The 24,405-nt window shown below is 42.6% G+C and overlaps 1 protein-coding gene across 1 annotated transcript; it reads right to left on the reverse strand.

Moving 5' to 3' along the window:
* Window positions 1-1,374: 1,374 nt before the first annotated feature.
* Window positions 1,375-18,314, reverse strand: LOC133755973 (glutathione S-transferase Yc). The gene is made up of 7 exons (XM_062186269.1): window positions 18,158-18,314; window positions 14,282-14,389; window positions 10,201-10,252; window positions 9,091-9,223; window positions 6,839-6,980; window positions 3,107-3,238; window positions 1,375-2,093 (listed from the first exon to the last, which is right to left on the reverse strand). The coding sequence occupies exons 2-7, from the start codon at window positions 14,366-14,368 to the stop codon at window positions 1,974-1,976; spliced, it is 666 nt and encodes a 221-aa protein (XP_062042253.1). The 5' UTR covers window positions 14,369-14,389; window positions 18,158-18,314; the 3' UTR covers window positions 1,375-1,973.
* Between the last annotated feature and the right edge of the window lie 6,091 nt (window positions 18,315-24,405).

Consider the following 24,405-nt stretch of genomic DNA (forward strand, 5'->3'; position numbering starts at 1 on the left):
GTTGGGCTGCTGCCTGTGACACTGGGATCCCATATGGTTTCCAGTTGGTGTCGCAGCTGGTCCACTTCCAATCTAGCTCCCTGCTAATGTGTCTGGGAAGGCAGCAGAAGATGGCCCAAGTAATTGGGGCTCCTGAACCCATATGGGAGGCCTGAATGGAGTTCAGGGCTTCTGGCTTTGGCCTGGTCCAGCACCAGTTGATGGAGTTATTTAGGGATTGAACCAGAGGATAGATTATCTTTCTCTATCTTTCCTCTCTCTGTAACTCTGCATTTCAAATATATAAGTAAATACATATTTGTAAAAAGGGAAGCCTTGACTCTTCATTAACCAATCAAGAAGGAGCAAACACTTTCCTTAGTGAGCTGTCATCCTATCTCAGAATGTTACTGGCTGTGTGTTTCCTTGCCTCCCTCATTTATTAGGCAATGTAGATTCCTTGTAAACCATTGATGTTCCCTCCTCCCACAAGTTTCACTATAAAATACTCTGGCTTTTTAGAGTCCATGAATACTTTTGCAAATGATGTCAGTTGTTCTGCTGGTGGCTTAGGTTATCTGTCCTAGGATTGGTACATTATTTTGCCTCCTACCCAAAAGCTGTCAATAAACACTTTATCTTCAGAGAATTCTTGGCATCTAAACTTTTGTTTAAACAAAAGAATGCACTCTGAAGATGGAGACAGAGATTAGAATGACACCTCAACAAACCAAGGAAGGTCCTGGCCATCAGACACCAGGAAGAGGCAAAAAAGGATCCCTTCCTAAAACTTTCAAAGAGTATGGTCCTGCTCATAGCTCACTTTTACAAATAAATTTCTACTACCTTTAGCTACCAAAGTGTGGTAATTTGTTATGGCAACACCAAGAATAGGATACACCAGGTATGCAGGATTTTAGATTAGAATTGCCTATGCTAGTGTTTTTCCCCCATGAGAGCAAGACTGAATTTGGCTTACTCATCATTCTTTCCCCCAGCTCCTAGAACACTGAGTTTTCCATTAGACATAAATGCATTGATTGCCTAATCGAACAGGAGAAAATTCATTATCTGAAGGAAAAAATTTCTTTAAATAAAGTTTTTATATTGTAGGAAGGAAATACAGCAAAACACAAAAGGGAAAGCCTATTTTTTCGTGTAAACCAGAGTGTCAGATAAATATTTCTATTTATGTCTTTTGAAAAAGTATGTGACAGCTGTTATATGAACTAATTTTTCACTTATCCACTGAAAATTTCTGCCAGTCAGTCTCCGCTGGCAATATGGTCCTTCCTTTTTTTTTTTTTTTTTCGTATGCTAGAGCTGCTGAAATCAGTGTGGCTCCTCCATATTCAGATATTCTTGGATCCCCAAAATAATAACTCAGAGTCCAAGTAACTTTTTTCTTTTATTTAAGTTCAAAGGGACATCCTAGTGGGTGCTCATAATTTTGTATTTGATCAAAACCAAGTACCATGCATTGCAACTAAATCTACATGGTTGATTTTTTTTTTTTGACAGGCAGAGTGGACAGTGAGAGAGAGACAGAGAGAAAGGTCTTCCTTTGGCCGTTGGTTCACCCTCCAATGGCCGCCGTGGTAGGCGCACTGCGGCCGGCGCACCGCGCTGATCCGATGGCAGGAGCCAGGTGCTTCTCCTGGTCTCCCATGGGGTGCAGGGCCCAAAGGACTTGGGCCATCCTCCACTGCACTCCCTGGCCACAGCAGAGAGCTGGCCTGGAAGAGGGGCAACCGGGACAGGATCGGTGCCCCGACCGGGACTAGAACCCGGTGTGCCGGCGCCGCAAGGCGGAGGATTAACCTAGTGAGCCGCGGCGCCAGCCTACATGGTTGGTTTTTAATTAAATTTACACAATACTTAGAAAACGAAATATGCCTTATGACAATCAGGATCACTATTTATTTAAAGTACTTCATCGTTGCAGGGGGTTAGAGGCTGGTCTTGCTTGTGCTTGGTATCTTTGCCTTCTTTACTTAATGGAAAATGTTTTTTGCTTCTTCTCTGCATTTGTCATCCACAGGCGGCTTCCTCTGGCTGCCAGGCTGCAGAAACTTCTTCACAGTGGGGAGGTTGCTGATTCTGGTTTTCAGGGCCTGCAGTGCACAAATCATAGCCTCAGAGGGGATCAAAAACCACCCCATCATTAGCACAGCCCAGGAAGTCTGAGCCCTCCTAGACAAAGACCAACCGAGTCCTCTCCATCAGCTCCAGTGTGGAGACTGGGAAATGGTCCCCAGTGAGGATGCAGATGAGGGGAGGAATGTACAGCTCAGTGGTATTTCCCTAAAGATGACACTAAGACCTTCTTGAGTTCATACTCTCTCTTCTAACGATACATTAATCTAGAAGATTCATGGCTCTTGTACAATATAAGGGGGCTTCACAAAGTTCATGGAACACTGCAATTAGAAGTTTAATTTAGTGGAAAACAACTTTGAAATGCAAGCATAGTTTTTTTGTGCTACATATTTTTCAAGAACTCTTTGAAGAACCCCCATACAAGAAAGAAAATGTGTCTGTCAGATATGAAAAACCGGAAGGATCCAAACAGGAGACCTGATGATATGGGAATATTGAGTTGGAAATGAAGAGAGAAAATGTTGAGGACTGACCAGGAGTTGCTCACAACCAGCTTCCACACAGAGAGACAAAGGTGAGGGTTGTGAGAATGGAGGGGTGGGAACAAAACTATAGAGAGAGGAACCAAAAATCTGACAGAGAGAGCTTGAGCTGAGGGAAAGAAATCACACAGGAAGATGCCTGCCTCAGAGGGACTTGGTGTGGGAAAAACAAGGACACACTTGAGATGAAAGGAATTACAGAGAAATCGGGGAGAGACAGCATGGTGGGAGAGGAGCCTAGGGAGAGAGGTACTGGGCCCTGGATAAAAGGCAGAATGTTCTTCCTGGGATGGCAGCCAACAGAAGTTGTCTTGGCAAGTGGATTCTTTTCTCCTTAGAACCGGTGCCTAGAAGCTAATTTTGAAAACCTGGGGCAGTAGTAGTGAAGGCTGGAGAATGCGAGGGGTCACATCTTCATCAACCCCAGCAGCTAAATGTTAGATGATAGATGGGTCTGCCCCATGAAGGGCTGGGAGGTAGGTCACCTGCAGCAGAGGGAAGCTGGTGATCGCACTGGGGTCGAGCTCTTCCACGTTGTAGAGAAGTTCAACCAGGAGAATGTCACCCTTGCTCAGCCTGTTGCCAACAAGGTAGTCTTGTCCGTGGCTCTTCAACACCTGGTGAATTTGAGGAATCAGATAGTGGTCACAGGCACAGTCAGGCTGGGCCCCTGCTCCTCCCTGAGCCTCTCCAGCCCGACTGTCCCAGCTCTGCTGCCTCACTGGGTGGGTGTGGAGATGCAGACCTTTCTCCAGGGCCCTTTCTAATGAGGAAGAGGGAGAAGTGGGCTCTGCTCACTCCTCAGTGAAAGCCCAGGTTCCGTTGTCACTCTCACTCCCACATCCCTGTGGTGTCTACACTTCCCACCCTCACCTGCATATTCCCCATGTGCCGCAGGACGTAGCTCCTGGCCCCCATGTTTCTGTCTGTTGCACACCCTGCAAGGTGCAGCCCTGACCTTTCAGGACCTACCTTGCCAGTCTGCTCTCTCTCCAGTCACCCTTGGGAAGAAGATCCCCCTTCACCACAGCTCTCTCCCACCATGAAGAAACTTTATCAACCCCGCCCCTAATCTCCTCTTTTCCTAGTCCATGTCTCCGGGATTTGAAATAAACCTGGGCGAACTTGTGTTCTTCATCTTTGAAACATTGTTTTTGACTCTTAAATTGCACTATATTGAAATCTGCTGCTAAAAAATGTACAGGTGAACTGCACTGATGTTTGAAACTTATTTTGAAAGGAATGAAAAATACTCTGAGGCAGAGAATTGGAGAGGTGAATACATAGGACAAATCAAACACAATTTGTCCATTATTTTATTAGGTGGTGGTATCTATGTGTTTGTTAATCTTTTCTTTCGGGGCTGGCACTGTGGTGTAGGAGGTGAGGCTGCCACCTGCAGTGCTGGCAACCCATATGGGTGCCGGTTTGAGTCCCGGCTGCTCCACTTCTGATCTAGTTCCCTGCTATGGCCTGGGAAAGCAGTAGAAGATGGCCCAAGTCCTTGGGCCCCTGCACCCGCATGGGAGACCCGGAAGAAGCTCCTGGCTTCTGGCTTCAGATTGGTGCAGCTCTGGCCATTGTAGCTATTTTGGGTGTGAACCAGTGAATAGAAGACCTATCTCTCTCTCTCTGTCTCTCTCTGCCTCTGCCTCTCTTTAACACTGCCTTTCAAATAGGTAAATCTTTAAAAAAAAAAAAAAGCTTTTCTTTCAATCATTTGTATGTGTTAAATATTTCATAGTAAAATTTTGAATTAATTTGTGCTATATTCTTCTTTAAAGACAATTAAGTTTCTAAAAGGGAAGAAGGGGGAGGAAGGAAGGGAAAAGAAGAAAGAGGAAAAAAAAGCAAAATCACCTTTGAGAAGCAATAACATAGATTAGCCCTTGTATAGACTGTTGAGGAACACTTCTTATTTTTTTTTTTACTTAATTTGTTATTTTTTTCTTTTCTTCCTTTTTATTTTTCTTTCTCAGATAAAACAGGAGCGGGAGTGGGGGGGGGGATAGTGAGAGGGAAGAATTATAATTTACATAATGTTGTATTTATGAGATACATACAAATTAAAAAATAAATAAATAAGAAATATATGCTGTAGATGGAAATTTCCAAGCAATATTGAAATCATGAAGAATAGGAGATACACATAGTATCATCAAGATACAATATTTTGGCAAAAACTCTACTAGACTCTATATGCATAAAGAAGAGTAATTTGGTACAAAAACAAGGGATATCATATGCTGTATTGTAATATGCTTTGTTCACTTATGATCCTGAGGCTGTTTGATTTCACAGTGTCTAACACTGTGACAAGTGGAGAGCTTCTCACTGTCTGAATGTGCTGTACACTGTAAGCACCCGTGGGGCAAGGAGCATATTTGAGGATCTGATTCCTCTTAAATTCCTCATTGTTGCATAAGGTCTGGCACAAACTTAGCATTTGTTCAATAAAGGAAATAATGAATATTATCATGCTCCATAAAATGGGTGTTAAACAGTTAGTCCTTTATTCAAAAATCTCCCTTATCTTATAATTTTTTTTGTTTGTGACTTTTATTGGACAGAATTTCAGGTATGGTGTGATCTCAAAAATATCTTCCTTTTCCTTTCAAAAATGACCTTATCTAAGAAAAATACTAATATACAATGATGACACTTTGTTTCTTTGTTTTATTCAAACCTTTCCCATATGTTTGAGAACTGTGTCTCCAGATTCTGTAGATTCTTTCTTTCTTTTTTTTTTTAAAGATTTATTTTATTCATTTGAAAAACAGAGTTACAGAGAGAGGTAGAGCCAGAAAAAGAGAGAGAGAGAGAGGTCTTTCATCCGCTGGTTCACTCCCCAAATGACCGAAACAGCCAGAGCTGAGCCTATCCAAAGCCAGGAGCCAGGAGTTTCCTCCGGGTCTCCCATGTGGGTGCAGGGGCCTAAGGACTTGGGCCATCTTCTACTGCTTTCCCAGGCCAAAGCGGAGAGCCAGATCGGAAGTGGAGCAGCTGGGACTCGAACCGACGCCCACACGGGATGCTGGTGCTGCCGGCCGCAGCTTTAACCCTCTGCGCCACAGTGCCAGCCCCAGATTATTGTTTTCTTAACATCACTTTTTTTCCTGTCCTCCTCTCCCTCCCTTTTCCACTACTGTCACTATTTGGATCCACACCATCTGCCCCTGAAACACAATAGGGTCCTCCTGCTGGGCAGCTGCTCTCCTGTATCTGTACATGCGGTACCAGATTGTTTTGTGATGTTGTTGTCATCAGGTTGCTCTTTAGTCAAAAGGTGGGGTTTCTACGTGGTCTACTACAACCTCTAGTAGGATCCAATGACTTCCACAGATCACATTCTAGAAATGCCCTTGAAATTCCAATTGAGCATTCTAGTTTGGGTTCTAGTAAATTAACATTTTCTGAAAAAATATGACTTTAGTTTAACTGATGTAGTTCTTTTTCACGTGTATTTTCACACACTTCCTTGAGTACCTGTGTGCTCAATTAGTATCAAGGAAGGCCCTTTGGAAGCAAAGGTGAAAGCCTCTGGAAAGCCAAGCCACTCTTTCTCTGTTGTCTTTTGTGATTGATTGAATGTCTCAGTCTCAAAAAAACCATATACTGAGATCCTAACCCCCAAAGTGATACTGTTAATAGGTGTAACCATTGGAAGGTGATTAGGTTTTGAGGGTGGAGCGCTCAGGAATGGCATTAGTGCCCTTATGAAAGGGACCCCACGGAGCTCTCTTGGCCTCTCCATCATGTTAGAGCATAGCCAGAAGCTGGCCATCTGTGAACCAAGAACAGGCCCTCGCCAGATGCTGACTCTGTCAGTGCCTTAACCTTGCACACCTCATATCCAGAACTGGAGACGCAAACACCCGTGCTTGAAGCCATTTGGTGTATGGCATTTTTACGATAGCAGCCCACACTGATCTGAAGGCAGGAGCCAGGTGCTTATCCTGGTCTCCCATGGGGTGCAGGGCCCAAGCACTTGGCCATCCTCCACTGCACTCCCGGGCCATAGCAGAGAGCTGGCCTGGAAGAGGGGCAACCGGGACAGAATCCGGTGCCCCAACCGGGACTAGAACCTGGTGTGCCGGCGCCGCAAGGTGGAGGATTAGCCTGTTGAGCCACGGCGCCGGCCTGTGGTGACATATTCTTATGACCAAGACAGCCTCTAAACCCTTAGTGCCCTTAAAAATGAAGTAGCTTCCACTTACCTTTTCAAAGGCAGGAAAATAACGGTTTTTTGCTTTATCTTTGATCTGAGTAAGGCTTGCCTCTCGTTCCCCCGGTGGAAGGAATGGATGAATAAGAACCAATTCATTCAAATCTACTATGCCTTCTGTATACATATCAATCCTGAGAGACAAAAACAACCAAACTATCAAGCACCTCCTGTACTAGAGTTTATACTTTAAAAACTTAACATAAGGGAGTGTAGAGGATGGCAAAGTAATTCAACTCCTGCAGGGGCCTTTGATATCCCAGCCATTATACTATGACTTTTATTTACATATTTACACTTATTTCTGAGAATAGCCTAAGGGAAAACACAAATGCCTTAATTTTTGTTATACTGATGACCAAATACATTTCCAACGAGTGCTGATGACCTGTTCAGAGTGAAACTCCTGAGAGCACATGGTGCATCCCTGAATGTAACCGCTGCTGCTACAAATATATTTTCTATCTCTGCTGTGCTGTGTTGTGTCTGGTGCACAACCATAGCATGGTTCATTTGGCAAATGACTTGCCAGCTAATTTATCTCACAACAGAGTCCCTGTCATGGGCATGTCACACATGTCCCTCTTCTTCTCTCATCGGGTTACTTGTCCCAGGTCATTTTTATACCCAATGTTAGAAATTCTCCTAATTATTTCTCATAAAACATGACTTCACGGCCCTCTCTATAAGTTGTTCTCCAGCTCCAGTTATGCTTGCTTTTCTTGGGCTCTCACCTAAAATATTCCCTTATGCAGTGCATTTCTGTGTACAGGTACAACAAAATCATATGATAGGACACCTTTTTTCCTTTGTTTGAAACAACTATTAAAATATCTTTTTAAAATAGTAGATTTATTAAAATAGTCCCAAACCATAATTGTTTCCCCCTTCAAGGTATACTATTCAGTGGTTTCGGTACAGTCACAGGATTCTGCAAGTACCCTCATTCTGTAATTCCTGAACATGTTTATCACTACCTCCAAAAAAACCACTTTTCAATTCCCCTTGCCACAGCCCAAGAAACTGCTTTTTAATTCATTTTTTTGGAGCGTAATAATTTCAAGCTACCTCCATATTGTAGCTTGAGTCAGTAATTAATTCCTTCTCATAGGCAAACACTATTCCATTGTATGCATAGAACCCACTTTGTACTTTGTCCATTCATCTGTTGATGGATATTTGGTTTCTTTCCACTTTATGAATAATGCTGCTATGAAATTTCTGTATTAGATATGATGTATTTTCTTTTGGATATAAACCTAATTAAATTGCTAGATCATTGATAATTCTCTGTTTAACTTTTTGAGAACTGCCAACAGCTGCATACATGACTTTTTCAATCAAGTAGCACCACTGTAACAAGGAAGAGGTCCCAATATTTATAGGTACTGACTCTGGCTTCTTTAGTTTTATGTGAAATGCTTCAAATAATGCAACTATCTTCAGCGTCAGCCTTTACTAATTTTACCGGGAATATATATATATATATATATATATATATATATATATATATATGTTCATCATTGCATTGTATTTACATTTATTTCTGAGAACAATCTAAAGGGTAAATAAATGTGTAAAATTTTTGTTCTATCCATGACCAAATACAGTTACAACTAATGTCAGTGACCTGTTCAGGGTCATGATCATAAGAGAATGTGGTGGATCCCTTTGTGTGACCAATGATGCAAAAATTAGTGTTTGCATCTCAGCTATATTGTGTCCTGTGCACAAATGTAGCATGGTTAATGACTTGCTAATATAATATAATATAATATAATATAATATAATATAATAAGACGGGTATCATAAGTCCAAGAAGCACTATTCTTTTAGTTTCTGGAAATTATGAATCACATCCTTCAGATTCTACCTTTCCCAGGTCTTCATCCTTATAAACTCACTTTAGTGCCCTGTCTTGAGTTGCTGGTTGCAGTCTAGCCTCTAAAAGCACTTGGAAAGAAGATTCCTTCATCTTCTAAATGGTTCCATCAGTGTTTAGAAACCTCTGATAGTGAGCCGTATCTGTCAACTGCCTCCTTTTCTATGACCAGAGTTACCTGAATCCATCCAAAATTACTCTTACTCATCTCCATAGGACTCTGCCATACTGGACCTCAGTGCATGCCCAAGCCCCAGTCTGCAGCTGGCTCTGCTCCCCCTGCCACAGTCCTGTTCAGCAGTGGCAAGACCCACATCATCCCTGTGTTATCTGCAGATGTAAGAACAAAAAATATACCGTACAGGGCTCTCTCCTTTATGTCTTTCCCATACAGGTTGTGTTTGTTTGCAATGTAGTTGAAAATGGCTCTGGTCTGCACCAGCTTCATCCCATCAATCTCAACCATGGGCACTTGCTGGAACATCAATACCCCATCTTTTGGAAGAAAAAAAGGAAAAAGAAAAGTGAAATGGCTGTAGCTCTCGTTGTTTCAATAAGAAAGCACATTTGTTGAAAATGGCTGAACTGATAAGATGAAAAAAGGATTTCCTGGTTACCTTTCAAGTAAAACAGCCTTTTATCTTCTAGTAGTTCCTCTTTTTCTTATCAATCTTCCTTTTACTTTTTCGTGCTATTATTTCATTAGTATTTTTATTTTCTATCTAGATACATGGTAAGTCCCTGTATTTTTGTATTTAATTTATCTTCTTGGAGATTTTAGGGGGAAGTTTGGAGACATTATAACTGGGGGCCATTTGGATGCCACTTAGAATAGGAAGTTCCCCAAAACACGGTGTTCATGACATCAGCATCAGCTCAGAGAGAGATTTCTATGTGGACATTCTGTGTGCTTTTCAAATAACACCACTGGACAGTATGTGCAAGGTGGGCCTGTGTCCTTGACCCCATGGCTGCTGGCCATTGTTCTTTCTCTCCTTCCTAACACTCTCATCTGGACTTCCAGCTAATTCAGCAACATCTTATCAAGTCTCAACTGCTGCAAGGTCATTACCTTATAAAATGTGAAATGTGAAGAAGGAACTCAAGTTTATTGCTAGACTAATGTATGCTCTTTTTATCTAATGCATGCCCCTGTGTCTCTTTGGGTGTAGAGGGGAGTGTGTGAGCCTGAGTTGACTGTAACTCATTCATGGTGCAGAAAGCCTCACAAAGCAGAGAGGGCATTTCCAGGACACTGAGGGAGTATGGAGGATTACTTTAACAAATACTCAAAGAGATCTAGATATTTCCCCCTTATAGCATACTGCTATACCAGCTCAAGTTTCACCCCTTTCACATTACAGTCTCATTCCTCCATCCCCAAATATTACTCTATAAATACCTAAGCATTGCCCGGTGTTTAACCTTCTGGCTGATACCCTCATCAGAGGCATTTAGATGGTTATTCTTACCTTTTCTTAACTTTTCCAGATCTTCTCGAGTTTTCATATGTTTCTCTTCAAACTAGACAGAAACAGTTAAAGAGCTCTTTTTAGTTCATTTCATAGAATTATGGATTTTTAACTTTATTGGTCCCTGTCTGGCATAAAATGTGGAGAAGGTAAGACTTTGAGTTTGGCAGGTACACAGAGAAGTCTGGTCATGACTATTTGCAAAATTAGATTAGATACACCAAAAAAAGAGCATATGTCATAGCCCATTGCTGCCCATTCTTGTAGCAGTACCTCCGTGATGAGCACTGTTCATGATTAAGCCTGTATTTTGGGTATGTCACTGGAGGGAAGGGACTGCAGGTTCTTCTACATGTGGACTTTGTACCTCAGAAAAGTCCGTGTTTTCATATGAGATCAGAGCAAAACCAGCATGGGGTATGCCATGGATCAACAGCCATCTAATTTTTCAACTAAAACATCTCAGCTGTAACTGCCAACACCCCATTACCCAGAAAACCAATCATGGGTGAAATGGGAACTTGTTGTTGCATATCTTTGAATCATGCACTCAAAACATCTTCTCGTGGAAAATATAGAGCAAATTAAGATAGAATTCACAGTTTAATGAAGCAATTGGAATCATCACAGTATTTTATTTTCATTAAAGCTTTGGTTTCTGATATGACCAAGTGGATTTAATATGACTTTTTTCATGTAATGACTTTTCAACCTTGGACTCATTACTGCATAAACTTGAATTTCAGTATCCTAGTCTATAATGGAAGAATAATTATAACACAAATGTTATAGCTTGGTGTGGGGATTAAAGCACTATGGTAAGGCTTTTCAAGCTTTACTTAATATATGCTAAATCGATCTTCTGTATATAAAGATAATTGAAAATGAATCTTGATGTGAATGGAAGGGGATAGGGAGCGGGAGAGGGGAGGGTTGCGGGTGGGAGGGAAGTTATGGAGGGGGAAAAAGCCATTGTAATCCATAAGCTGTACTTTGGAAATTTATATTCATTAAATAAAAGTTAAAAAAAAACATATCCCACACTAGTGCAAAAAAATTAAATTAAATAAAAAAAAAGCACTGTGTTATGCAGTGCATTTGGAAACTACCAGATACATCTTAAGTGGTCGATAAATATAAGTTAGCAGTAGGACTTTGACAGATGCTGATTTTTTCATCACATCTTGTATAATCATTTAATGTCTTCAAGTCTTAATTTCCTCATCTATAAAATAGAAGGAGGACATTTTGGTAAACAGAATACTGTGGTATTTTTAAGATACACAGTGCATGTCATGGCCCATCCAAATTAAGTAGTTAATTGTAGTGGTATTTTTCAGTAGCTATCATAGTTTTAGGGAGTTCTTTGTGATGAAAAAGTCACAAATTTGTGTTTCTAATTTCTTGTATGAAAAACAGTTTTCTGTGGATTTACACAATCAAAGCATCAAGATATAGAGATTTAAAGTATTATATTCCAGAAATCTATAAATTTTCTGGTTCAGAAAAAAAATAAGGGGTGGTGCATGCTCACTGCAAAACGCTGGTTGAGGTGGGGTGTGGCTGGCCTGTGTGGTGATGTTCGTGAAACTGATTGCAATGAATGGGATGGTAGTGATCAATCTTGGGGCACAGAGAACCCACAAGCTCTGAGTGAGACGTGCAGTCAACCCTTGCCCAGCACCCTCTTCTATCAGGTTGAGGTAGAGAAAGGGAAGCCGTGGCTGTTGGAATCATGCCTGTTTTAAGCTAAATCTTATTACAAAAGAGTGAAAATGTTTAAAAGTTTAAAAAATTGAGCTTGAAAAGTAAAAAAGCTACAGTACCCTGAGGTTAATTTACTATTGGAGAAAGAAAAATTTATGAAATTAGAGTAGCCCAAATGTATAGTGTTTACAAAGTTCATAGTAGTGTACAGCAATGTCCCAGGCCTTCATACTACTCACTCACTCACTACTCACAAACCAGAGCAACTTCCTGTCTTGGAAGTGCCCTATACAGATGTACCATGGTTTATCTTTTACATCATATATTTTTGTTTGTTTCTTTATTTTATTTTTTTAAAACGTTTATTTAGTAGATGTAAATTTCCAAAGTACAGTTTGTGGATTACAAAGGCTTTTCCCCCTCCATAACTTCCCTCCCCCCCACAACCCTCCCATCTCCCACTCCCTCTCCCATTCCATTCACATCAAGGTTCATTTTCAATTATCTTTATATACAGAAATAGATTTAGTATATATTAAGTAAAGATTTCATCAGTTTGCATCCAACAGAAAACAAAGTGCCAAATACTGTTTGAGCACTAGTCATATCATTAATTCATATTGAACTACACATTAAGGACAGAGATCCTACATGGGGAGTAAGTGCACAGTGACTCCTGTTGTTGATTTAACAAATTGCCACTCTTGTTTAAGGTGTCAGCAATCTTCCCAGGCTCTAGTCATGAGTTGCCTAGGCCATGGAAGCCCCCTGAGCTCGCCGTCTTTGATCTTATTTAGACAAGGTCATAGTCAAAGTGGAAGTTCTCTCCTCCCTTCAGAGAAAGGTACCTCCTTCTTTGATGGCCTGTTCTTTCCACTGGGATCTCACTCTCAGAGATCTTTCATTTAGGTTTTTTTGTTTGTTTGTTTGTTTGTTTTTTGCCAGAGTGTCTTGGCTTTCCATGCCTAACATACTCTCATGGGCTCTTCAGCCAGATCCGAATGCCTTAAGGGCTGATTCCGAGGCCGGAGTGCCTTTTACATCATATTTTCACTGTACCTTTTTATTTAGATATATTTAGAACATAAATGCTTACAAACTGTGTTCCAGCTGCCTATGTCATTTAGCACAGTAGCATTTTTACAGGTTTGTAGCCCAGGTGCAACAGGTTATACTGTCTGGCTTAGGTGTGTAGTGGCTAAGCCATCTAAGTTTGTGTGGCCAAACACATCAATGTTCCCACAATGAAATCATCAAATAACACATTTCTTGTAATGTGTCTGTTGCTAACAGACACATGACTACTTTATATCTTTAAATATTCATTGTGTTTCTTTATACCATAGGAGCTATTAAATGTATTACCACATCTGAAATATTAATAATTTTTCAATGCTATCAAATATCTAATGAATATTTCAATTGTTAAATAACATACAATTTTTCATAGTTTTAAAAAATTTGATTTTGTATAATCCAATCTACATATAATAATTAGTGTGTTAAACTTAACATGATTATTATATTTTTAAAAAAAAGATTTATTTATTTATTTGAAAGGCAGAGTTACACAGAGAGAGAAGGAGAGACAGAGAGAGAGAGAGGTCTTCCATCCGTTGGCCCACTTCCTGGTTGGCTGAAACGGCTGGAGCTGAGTTGATCTAAAGCCGGAAGCCAGGAGCGAGGAGCTTCCTCCAGTCTTTCCATGTGGGTGCAGAGGCCCAAGGACTTGTGTCATCCTCCACTGCCTTCGCAGGCCACAGCAGAGAGCTGGATCAGAAGTGGAGCAACTGGGACCTGGACTGGCACACATATGGGATGCTGGCACCGCAGGTGGCAGCTTTACCCACTATGCCACTGCACCGGCCCTATTATCTTTTTTTAAAAGATTTATTTATTTATTTGAGAAGCAGAGATAGAAGAAAATAGAGATCTTCCATCCATTGGCTCATTCCCCAAATGGCCACAATGGCTGGGGCTGGACCAGGCTGAAGCCATGAACCAGGAGCTCCATCTGGGTTTCCCAAGCACTTGGGCTATCTTTTCCTGCTTTCCCAGGTGAGTTAGCAAAGAGCTGGATCGGAAGTGGAGCAACCGGAACTCGAACCAGTGCCTGTATGGGATGCCAACACTGCAGACAGAGGCTTAGCCTTCTATGCCACAGTTCCAGCCCTGATTATTGTCTTTAATGAGAAGAAATACTAACAGTTAATAAAATCGATCTGTTAATTTCTTTCTTCATCTTTGGCAATTTTTATTTAAGACATCACCTTTTTCTGATCATTTAGTAGGTCACATCTCTTAGCTTATGTGAGCAAAGTATCTAATACAGTCAGTTTTAGATCACCTTAAGATGACTTCACTCAGAACATACCTCTACCCCAACTGCAGCCAGGAGCCACCGGATAGACTCCATTCTTCCCCGTGCATTGAAGTAGTGAAGCTTGGGCTTCCCTGCCATAGTAGTGGTTTCCTGGTTTCCCTAAGTATGGAAATGAATGAATGAATGAAACCATGAAATAAAAATATATTTTATGATATATTCTTGAATAACACTAATAACACTAAATGAGTATCTGCCTTTTTGTATTTTTAAAATTGTAAATATTATTTATTTGAAAGGCAGAGTGAAACAGAAAGAGAGAGAGAGATACTTTCCAATCCCTGGTCCCCACAATAGCAAGGACTGGGGTAGGTTGAAGCCAAGAGCCAGGATCTTAATCTTGGTCTCCCTTAGTGGGTGACAGGAACCCAGCTGTTTGAGTCATCAACCGCTTCCCCCAGGGTGAGCAACAATAGGAAGCTGGAATCAGGAATGGAGCTAGGACTTGAGCCAAGCACTCCAATATGGGACACAGGCATCCCAAGCGACATATTAACCACTATGCCAAACTCCCACTCCAGTATCTGCCTTCTTTATAGCATGAATGGAGAAGTTTGATTAAAGTTTTTTTTAACCCAAATTGTTACCTATCATTGGCTATCCCCATAATGCACCAAACCAGTTCCATGTCCCTATTGAATTCCAACAATTTGAGTATTTACTCTCTTCATGCTATCCTATATTTTCTGTAAGCTTTCTTCATTCCTCTTGACTCTTTTCTCTCCCAACTATGTCTTTTCAGATAGTCTGTCAATGAACCCATCAATTCTTTCCTCTATTTGATCTATTCTGCTATTGATGCCTTCTATTTACAGTTTTTTAAAAAAAATTTATTTGACAGATATAGATAGTGAGAGAGAGAGAGAGACAGAGAGAAAGGTCTTCCTTCCATTGGTTCACCCCCCAAATGGCCACAATGGCCAGCGCGCTGCGCCAATCTGAAGCCAGGAGCCAGGTACTTCCTCCTGGTCTCCCATGCGGGTGCAGGGCCCAAGCACTTGGGCCGTCCTCCACTGCCCTCCTGGGCCACTGCAGAGAGCTGGACTGGAAGAGGAGCAGCCGGGACTAAAACCTGGCACCCATATGGAATGTTGGCACCGCAGGTGGAGGATTAACCAAGTGAGCCACGGTGCCAGTCCCCTATTTACAGTTTTAATGTCACTTAGGATACTTTTCAGTCAAAAGGTTTCTGCTTGATTTTAGTTACTTCCATCTCTATCAAATATCTGTGCGAACATTGAATTGTTTCTCTATATTCTCTTGAATTTTCTTAACACAATTACTTTGAAATTTTCACCCAATAATTTGGAAATTTCATTTCCTAAATGGTTGGTTTCTGGCACCTCATTTTGATCTTTAGCTGAGGTCATGGCTCCTTGGAAATTCTTGATGCTTGTTGATACATAGTGTTGTCTCTGTGTTGAAGGATTAGTTATAATAACCTAGCTTTGTTTGTGGCTGTCCTTCTAGACATTTTAAACAGTCTGTTTATTTTCTTTGTCTGGATAATTCTCCCATTTCAGCACTAGATAGGACCCTAATTCACAATTTGCCTCAGTTCTGCAGTTGGTATGATTTTATTGATTCGGTCTTACTATACTCTCTCAAATTAAATTTGCCCCAAACTTGCAATTGATGTGTTTTTCAGTATGAACAGGGGAAGTGCCTTAAAAGGGATAGTCCATACCTGAAACCTTTTCCCAGGCCTGTGGTAGGTTCAGACTCCTTGTCCTGTGTCCCACAGATAACCATGATGTTAGATCACATCTAAGACCTCGCTCACCAAGACCAGTGCATCCTGGGGGTAGGACCAAAGCTCACCCCCCCCCCCACTATGGTCTGTGTGCTAATGAGTTGGTCTCACTCCCTGAAGTCACATCAATGAATGATTGTTGATGCTGACTTGGGTATAAGAATGCTTAACCAGGACCATGAAATTCTGTTGGGCACTGAAACAGGTCCAAAGATTCTGTGTGCAGGAAGACGCCTGGGAACAGGGACCATTAGGACCTGCTGAATGCTGAATTCTATCAGCCTGGTGCTAAGTCCTCAAATAGTCCTGTTATTCCTTCTTGTCTGCCCAAGGTTGTAGGAGGGGTGATGGAGGCAACCTTTAAGCTACCAAAACAGACCGGAATGGATCACTCTGGGATCTCATAGTCACCAGACCTTGGGAAATCTTGAGAGTACACACCAGGCTGGCAGAAGCTATTAGGAAAACAGTCCAAAACGAGTCTGTCCGCCTAATACCAGGACAAGTTCAAAGACGGTCCACAGACACTTGTCTCACGAAAATTTTAGGATCTGCCCAGAGTTGGGCTTTCCCAGCATAGCACTGAGTCCCAAGACACAGTCCTGTGGACCTTTGCTTGCACAAGTTTAGAGGAGAGTGATAAAGGCATTCCTCTGGTCCCTCAGACTGGTCACACCTAGGCTCCAGAGTCAGAGGTTCCTACAAAGTCCTGGGGGTGTCCATTAAACCCCCCAGAGGCTAGCAGTGACACACAACAAAACGAGTGTGACCCTGAGGAGTGCAGCTATTGCTTCATGTTGCACAAGTCTGGAGGCTGTCTGTGAGCACAGTTTTGGGGTGGTAGGCCTTTGGGATTTAACAGGTGCAGGGTCTCGGTGGGGTAGACCTGACTGTGAGCTCTAAGGTGCCATCCTAAGCTCCCTTTCATGGCCTCTCTGCCCACTGGAGTTTCACTTTCTGCAGGTGGTTGAGGGAGGGATGGCAAAGTCTACCTGGCTGCAGAAGCTCCCAATCGCTACACAAGGAATGAAGACTGGGTCAGGGCAGGGGTCAGCTAACAGAAGTTTTTCAGAGTGGCCTGGCACTGGGATTCAGTTCCATCTCCTTTTCCAAGCAGGAGGCGTTTCTATGTGCTAAAGTCCTTTGGTTATGGCCCTAAATTCCCCCTGCCCTGCCACCCCCCAGTACGGTTATTCTAGGTCATTGCTGACTTCTATATTCTGATCCTGTAAACTTGCACCTTTCAGCCAGCTGTTTGTATGGTTTGCAAAAACTTGTTTTGTGCTCCAGTATTTATCTATTTCTTTCATCAATGGGATTTAGTGCTAGAAGGCTCTCAACAACAGGTGATTTTGCCTTTGTTTGCAGAAGACATTGAGCAATGTGGAGACATTTCTGGTTGCTCCAACATGGGGAGGAGGATGGGTATAGTGTTCTTGAATCAGATAGGTAGAGACTAGCAACGCCTCTAAACATCCTACATTGGACAGGTCAGCCCCCTACAACAAAGAGTTTCCCAGTGGAAAAAAGGGCAGCAGTTCCAAGCTTGAGCAACCTGCCTTAGCCGTTCTCTAGGTTTTACCATGAGTTGATTGAACTCCAAAGAGAGAAAGAGACTTGTCATCTAATTAGAGGCAAAGATTGAATTAGAATTCAGTTCTCTTGACATTCAGACTATCTTATTCCCAACACAATAAATCTTACTTTTGAGTGTTCATAGCCTATGTAGTATTAGAGTATCAAAATTCACAATTAATCTGCCAACTACTCCTGCAAAGATTGCAATATTAGCATAAATTCCTACATTCTTCTGACTCTGATCATATTCTCAGCTGGTCTAAAATGCTACCCCCTCTTTTTCTCCTCGTGACACAAGCTATTTTCATTCTACTACTATGTCATGCTCTAGTTTTTTTCTAAATTCTTAATTTTTATATGTCTGTAAAGATGTATTCCACAGAGATAGAATAAAGAACTGTTGAACTATCGTCCAACACAGCTAGAAGGTACAAGGTGTGTATAAAATGACTTTTCTTTTGCTAAGGACATATTTTAAAGTATTTTTCTAGGTAGCTAGAGAGGGGAATGTAGGAAGATATAAGATCAGTACTCACCTAGTGAAAGGTTTCGGTGCTCTTGGCCCCAAAACTCAATAGAGTTCCTGATGTGTTGTGCAGCTATTTATTCCTTTCAAAAAGTCCTTCCCCCAGAAAGACTGGAGAGTCCAGTTAGGGAAAAACCACACTCATGGGGGTGTGCAGGGACAGCTAAATTCCACAATTGATTAAAAGGAAACAGCTAAGTCATACTTCCCTCAGGGTACATCTGGTTAATATGTTACTTTTCAAGTTTGGCCAGAAAGGTTTAAGCAGAAATTTCAGATAGATGTCACTCTGTTTTGCAGTTAAAGGGGAATGGTGCTTTGAAGAAACTCACTTTGGGGTTTCAGGAGATGAATAAACCACTAAGAATGAAAAGTTGCCACTGTGAGCTTAGCAGTAGGTGATGGTCTGTAGAGTGAACTGATTCCATTTTGGAAATCATCATGCTGGTTTGCTAAGTAAATCATGGACACTCAGTTACAGGAGAATTTCAGCCAAAGAATAAGTAGCTTTTTAGTATAACTTTGTCCCTTACATTGTGTGGTAAATGGCTGTGCTAAAAACTATTGAGTACTTGTTTGAAATACAAATTTATCTGGGTGTCCTCTATTTACCTGCTAAATCTAGCAATATCTCTCTCATGGTTTGGCTTCCTGCCTCACTCACATTAGGCTTGCTAGCCTGGGGGCCTTTGCACATATTCTTTATTTTGACTTTTCAGCAATTGCCAAGAATGTTTTTTCATCTATAGTATGGACTGAGCGCACTTATAGTAGCCCTCTACAGCATAGGTCTGTGTCCAAATCCCTGATCCTCTGAATGTGACCGTATTTGTTAAGAGTCCTTGCAGATGCAATTCATTCGAAGAACTTCGATCATCCTGGATGGCCTGCGAAGGTCCTAAACTTAATGACAATATCCCTGTGACAGAAGAGAAGACACACATGAGCAAGAGTGAGGAGGTGGAAGACAGAAGCAAAGGTGACTGTGATGTGGCCCTAACCTCAGAAGGCTTGGAATGCAGATGCCACCACAGGTTGGGAGAGGCTGAGAGGGATTCCCTCCTTGGAAGTCCTCCAGAGGACTGAGGTCCTGCTGACACCTTCCCCCTGGTCTTCTGGCTTTCACAGGGTAGCAAAACACTTCTGTTGTTTCACTCGGCCAGTCTGAAGCACAGGAAAATGATAACCACTTCCAGCCACTCCCCTCACTGCCATGAGACTGTATCAAAGTAAATGCCAGGGCACTTCTGGGGCTTTCAGTTGCCATCCATCTGTTTCCTCAATTCCATTTTCTCCTCACCTCACTCTGGTCAGCTTCTGTGTCCCCTGCTCCACCCCATCTGCTCTGGTCAGGTCCTGTTACCAGATCCAGAGTTCACCCTTCTGTTGGTGTCATGACACCCCTGTTCCTCTGTCTCTTCTCCTTCACTCAGACTCCTGGCTGCCTTCATTCAGCTTCCCTTAGCCTCTGTACCTGCGCTCTCAGCCCAGGGGATCTCTCCCAACGATCACTACCTTCAGTAGCATGCCTTCCAGTGCTAGTCATAAAGACAATGTGGTTTTCTTCTTGCTCCCTCTTGGAGATGTTAGCTGCTGTGTCATGAGAACACTGAACAGCCCCACAGAGAAGCAGAGATGTCAAAGGAAATGGGGTCTTCTGCCAACTTCCAGAGAGGAAGTGAGACTCTGCCAACAGCAGTGGGAGTGCATCATCCCGGACGTGGGTCCTATGCCAGCCAAGCCTCCAGATGACTGTAGCCTGCTGATGACTTGACTGCTGCCTCCTGAGCCATCCTCATCCAGAACCAGCTGCTAAGTTGCTCCCAAGAGTCCTGACCTTCATACATTGTGTGAGAGAACAAATGCTTGTTTCTCTCAGGCCTTGAACTTTTGGCAGTTTGATATGCAGCAGAGATAATTAATATGCCCATACCTGCCTTCTGACCTCATCTCTCAGCATGTCCTCACCATGCTCCCACCACACTAGCCTCCCTCTTGCACCTGAGATGCACCCAACTTGTTCCTGACCAAGGCCCATGCCCTCACTGCGGCTTCTGGTTAAGACTCGCAGCTGGATCTTCTCACACTGGCTTCTTCCTGTCATTCAGAACTCAGTCTTCCATGGTGTCCTCTGAAACAATCCAGGGGACAAAGGACGTGATTAGTAAATATGTATTGAACTGAATAAAATTCTTTATGTATTACTAACTGGGACCATAGTTTTCGAGAAGATTTTGCCAACTTATGAGATTAAAGACTAATTTTTTTCTACTAGATGTCCTTAGCTTCCCTGTTGATGTAGGATATTGCAACTGAATTAAAAATTTCAAAGGGAAAGTATATGCAGACAAAGCTATTGAATGCATAAGGAGGGATGAAAAATTGTGGAAGAAAGCTCAGAGCAAGATGGAGTAAAGTCAACACAGAGCAAAGTCATGCTGTCTTAGGGCTGTCTTATCACAGCAGCTCTCAGCAGAATATTGCTAATACACACTCATATTTGTTCTTCAAGAATATTTTAGAGAATTCACAAGTTATACAGAATGTCTCAAATCTTGACCCAATGGCATCAGTTCAGTCAGAGAAATAATAGCTGATATCATTTCAAATATATACTCTCTCCATGAACATTGGGGATGGTGCAAGAATTAATATTAAATTTAATTTTTAAACAAAAATTTTCTGTGTCTTTCTATATTTTTATCACTGACTGCTCAGGAATGATAGTCAGAACATGTACCATCTGGTATGGAAAATACGTAAGTCAGTACATATACCAAAACTTAAATATTTTTAGCTTATTTTCTGCAAAAGTTATGGATAGCATAAATATGTATAAAGCTATAGAGAAAATTAGTCAGAAATCATTGTCACAATTTCTAGTCACTTTTGATTTTATAAACAGTTCATATGTTGGAAGCTGGTTTTTTTTTTTTTTTTTTTTGACAGGCAGAGTGGATAGTGAGAGAGAGAGAGACAGAGAGAAAGGTCTTCCTTTTTGCCGTTGGTTCACCCTCCAATGGCCGCTGCAGCCAGCGCATCGCGCTGATCCGAAGCCAGGAGCCAGGTGCTTCTCCTGGTCTCCCATGCAGGTGCAGGGCCCAAGGACTTGGGCCATCCTCCACTGCACTCCTGGGCCATAGCAGAGAGCTGGCCTGGAAGAGGGGCAACCGGGATAGAATCCGGCGCCCCAACCGGGCCTAGAACCTGGTGTGCCGGTGCCACAAGGCAGAGGATTAGCCTGTTGAGCCATGGCGCCATCCATGTTGGCAGTTGTTTATGTAGATATTAGATACTTACTCTCTGGTAGGTATCAGGTCCTGTTGGGTGGCCCTTCCCTGCAACTGTGACTCTCAGTGTGATCCTAGGTCCCTTTACTGCTTTTTGCTCTGTTCCCGTTGTTGCTGACCCAGTGTTGCTACCCCAGAAGGCTTTACCACTCCTTGAGGTGCCTTGAGTTACCCTAGCTTTGTAAATAGATGTTTCAATCAATTCTCTTCAACTATTGTTTCCTAGTGGTCTTTTTTTTTTTAAAAGATTTATTTTATTTATTTGAAAGACAGAGTTACAGAGAGAGGTAGAGACAGAGAGAGAGAGAGAGGTCTTCCATCTGCTGGTTCACTCCCCAGATGGCTGCAACGTCCGGAGCTGCACCAATCTGAAACCAGGAGCCAGGAGCCTCCTCCAGGTCCCTCATGTGGGTGCAGGTTTCCAAGGACTTGGGCCATCCTCCACTGCTATTCCAGGCCACAGCAGAGAGCTGGATCGGGAGAGGAGCAGCTGGGACTCAAACCGGTGCCCATATGGGATGCCAGAGCTTCAGGCCAGGGCCTTAACCCGCTGTGCCACAGTGCTGGCCCCCCAGTGGTCTTTTTCCTACATGCAAGGACCGTGCTTGATACAACTTTAATCTTCATTTGTAAATCTTTATATGCAAATCTTGTACCCCTCAAGTGCTGGGGTAATTTTTGTTCATCTGGTACTCCTGGCACCAAGTGTAGGGAGGTGTCTTAGGGAGTCCTTTCCATGATAATAAAGAAATTATAAAGCATGTTATAAACTGAGGAGGGTGGGGTCTGATGAGATTAGAAACTTCTGTTCCAGAGAATGAGAATGAGTATAAGAACATGTTGTTGGAGGGCTTTTATCAGAAGGCTTCCCTCATAAATCCCTTGGGCTGTCTCAGGCAGAAGTGGGAGCAGATAAATATGCAGAGAAATGAGAACACGTTGGCTAGATCTTCTGGAACATCCTGGGGAGGCTGGATTGACCTCACATTGTGTAACCACAGAGGAGTTGAACTATGAGTCCCATGTATCAGAGTGTCCTCCACACCCTGTGTGAAAGTTCATGGTTGTGATGTGTCTTTTGCTGTGTTAAGACTCTCGTGAATCTAAGTAATGTTGTAGTTATATGGTTATGATGACTATACTTTGGCAGTACCAATTCCATTTTGAGCCTTTTCTGGTGACACAACCTCTAAGTGAGCCCTGTGGCTGGCTAATAGCATGGAGGTTCCCTACTTCACTCTACATGATTGACAGTTACATTGACCACTACGTGCCCATATGAGAATGAGATAGTTTTACTCCATTACTTTTCCCTGCAAATTTCACAGCTAGAAGCTAAGATAATATACTTCTGGGGGCAATAAATTCTAATGTCTTACATCTCATGGAGACTCCATCACCTGCTGGATGCATCTTCCCTTGCACCAGCCGTTGAAGGCTCTGCTGGAGTAACAAGCCCTTCACTTCTTGCTGACAGCTTGAAGGCATCAAGAGCCATCCATCAACACCTTGGAGGGGACAGTTTCCCCAGACCATGTGGACAGTTTCATGTGTGGATGCATGGTTCTTGGGGTCTTACTAACATTCTGGGCTCAAGGAATTTTCTTTTACCTAATTTCTTTATATATTCCTTTTGCTTATTTTCACCTATTTAGCTCTTGTGTGCAGTGCAATAAACTGATTAATTTAGGAACTAGATTTGCCTCACTTAGCTTATCATTTGATTAAAGGATAAAAGGACCTGCCTCTCTTGGAAAAATCATAATTCTAGAGGTAGAAATTGTCACCAGGTATTGGGGCAGTCGGGTCACCTTACCTGGCTTGGTGACAAATCAACGCAGTGAACACAGTTCCTCTTAGTTAAATTTTATTTGGAATAAATAGAATACTTTGGTCTAAGACGCCTTCATTTTTTGACTGTCCTCACGTAAGTTAGCTGGCAGCGTCAGCTGGTCCATGACTCAAGTGGGTAAAATACGTGGTCACTCGTCTGTGTAATCAGTGTTATTCTTCGTGGAGACAGGAAGCAGCAACCCCTTGAAGGGGTTATACTGAGGTAGCACCCAGACATCAGCAGTTGCCTCGAGATCTAAGGGAAAGGAGGTGGAAGCCATTCCTAGGTGTGGCCTTACTTCTGTTCTCTCCCTGAAAAACCTCTCCTACCAACTGTTGCCCTCCTTGTTGACAGGGAACAACGCCCCATTGAAGGAATCACATAGTTGGAAAAACAAGGAAGCTGATCAGACAAGAAACAAATTAACTTCAAGAGCAGATGAGACTTTCTGACAGATGTTGGAAATTTTAACAGAAGTTATCCATGGAGCCGGCGCTCTGGCGCAGAGGGTAAAGCTGCTGCTTGCAGTGCCCACATCCCATATGGGCGCTGGTTCAAGTTCCAGCTGCTCCACTTCCAATCCAGCACTCTGCTATGGCCTGGGAAAGCAGTAGAGGATGGCCCAAGTCCTTGGGCCCTTGCACCCATGTGGGAGACCCAGAAGAAGCTCCTGGCTCCTGGCTTCGGATCGGTACAGCTCCGGCCATTGTGGCCAATTGGGGAGTGAACCAGCAGATGGAAGACCTCTCTGTCTCTCTCTCTCTCTCTCTGCCCCTCCTTCTCTCTCTGTGTAACTCTGACTTCCAAATAAATAATTCTTTTATTTGTTTATTTTTTTTTTTGACAGGCAGAGTGGACAGTGAGAGAGAGAGAGAGAGAAAGGTCTTCCTTTTTTTCCGTTAGTTCACCCCCACAACGGCCGCTGCGGCCGGCGCACTGCGGCCAGTGCACCGTGCTGATCCAAAGCCAGGAGCCAGGTGCTTCTCCTGGTCTCCCATGTGGGTGCAGGGCACCCAGGGTGCTGGTGCCACAGGCGGAGGATTAGCCTATTGAGCCGCAGCGCTGGCCAAATAATTCTTAAAAAAAAAAAAAAAAAGAAGTTATCCAGGGCAGGTCAATATGTAAACAGTCGTG

Source organism: Lepus europaeus, chromosome 3 (assembly GCF_033115175.1).
Source record: "Lepus europaeus isolate LE1 chromosome 3, mLepTim1.pri, whole genome shotgun sequence".
Taxonomy (NCBI): domain Eukaryota; kingdom Metazoa; phylum Chordata; class Mammalia; order Lagomorpha; family Leporidae; genus Lepus; species Lepus europaeus.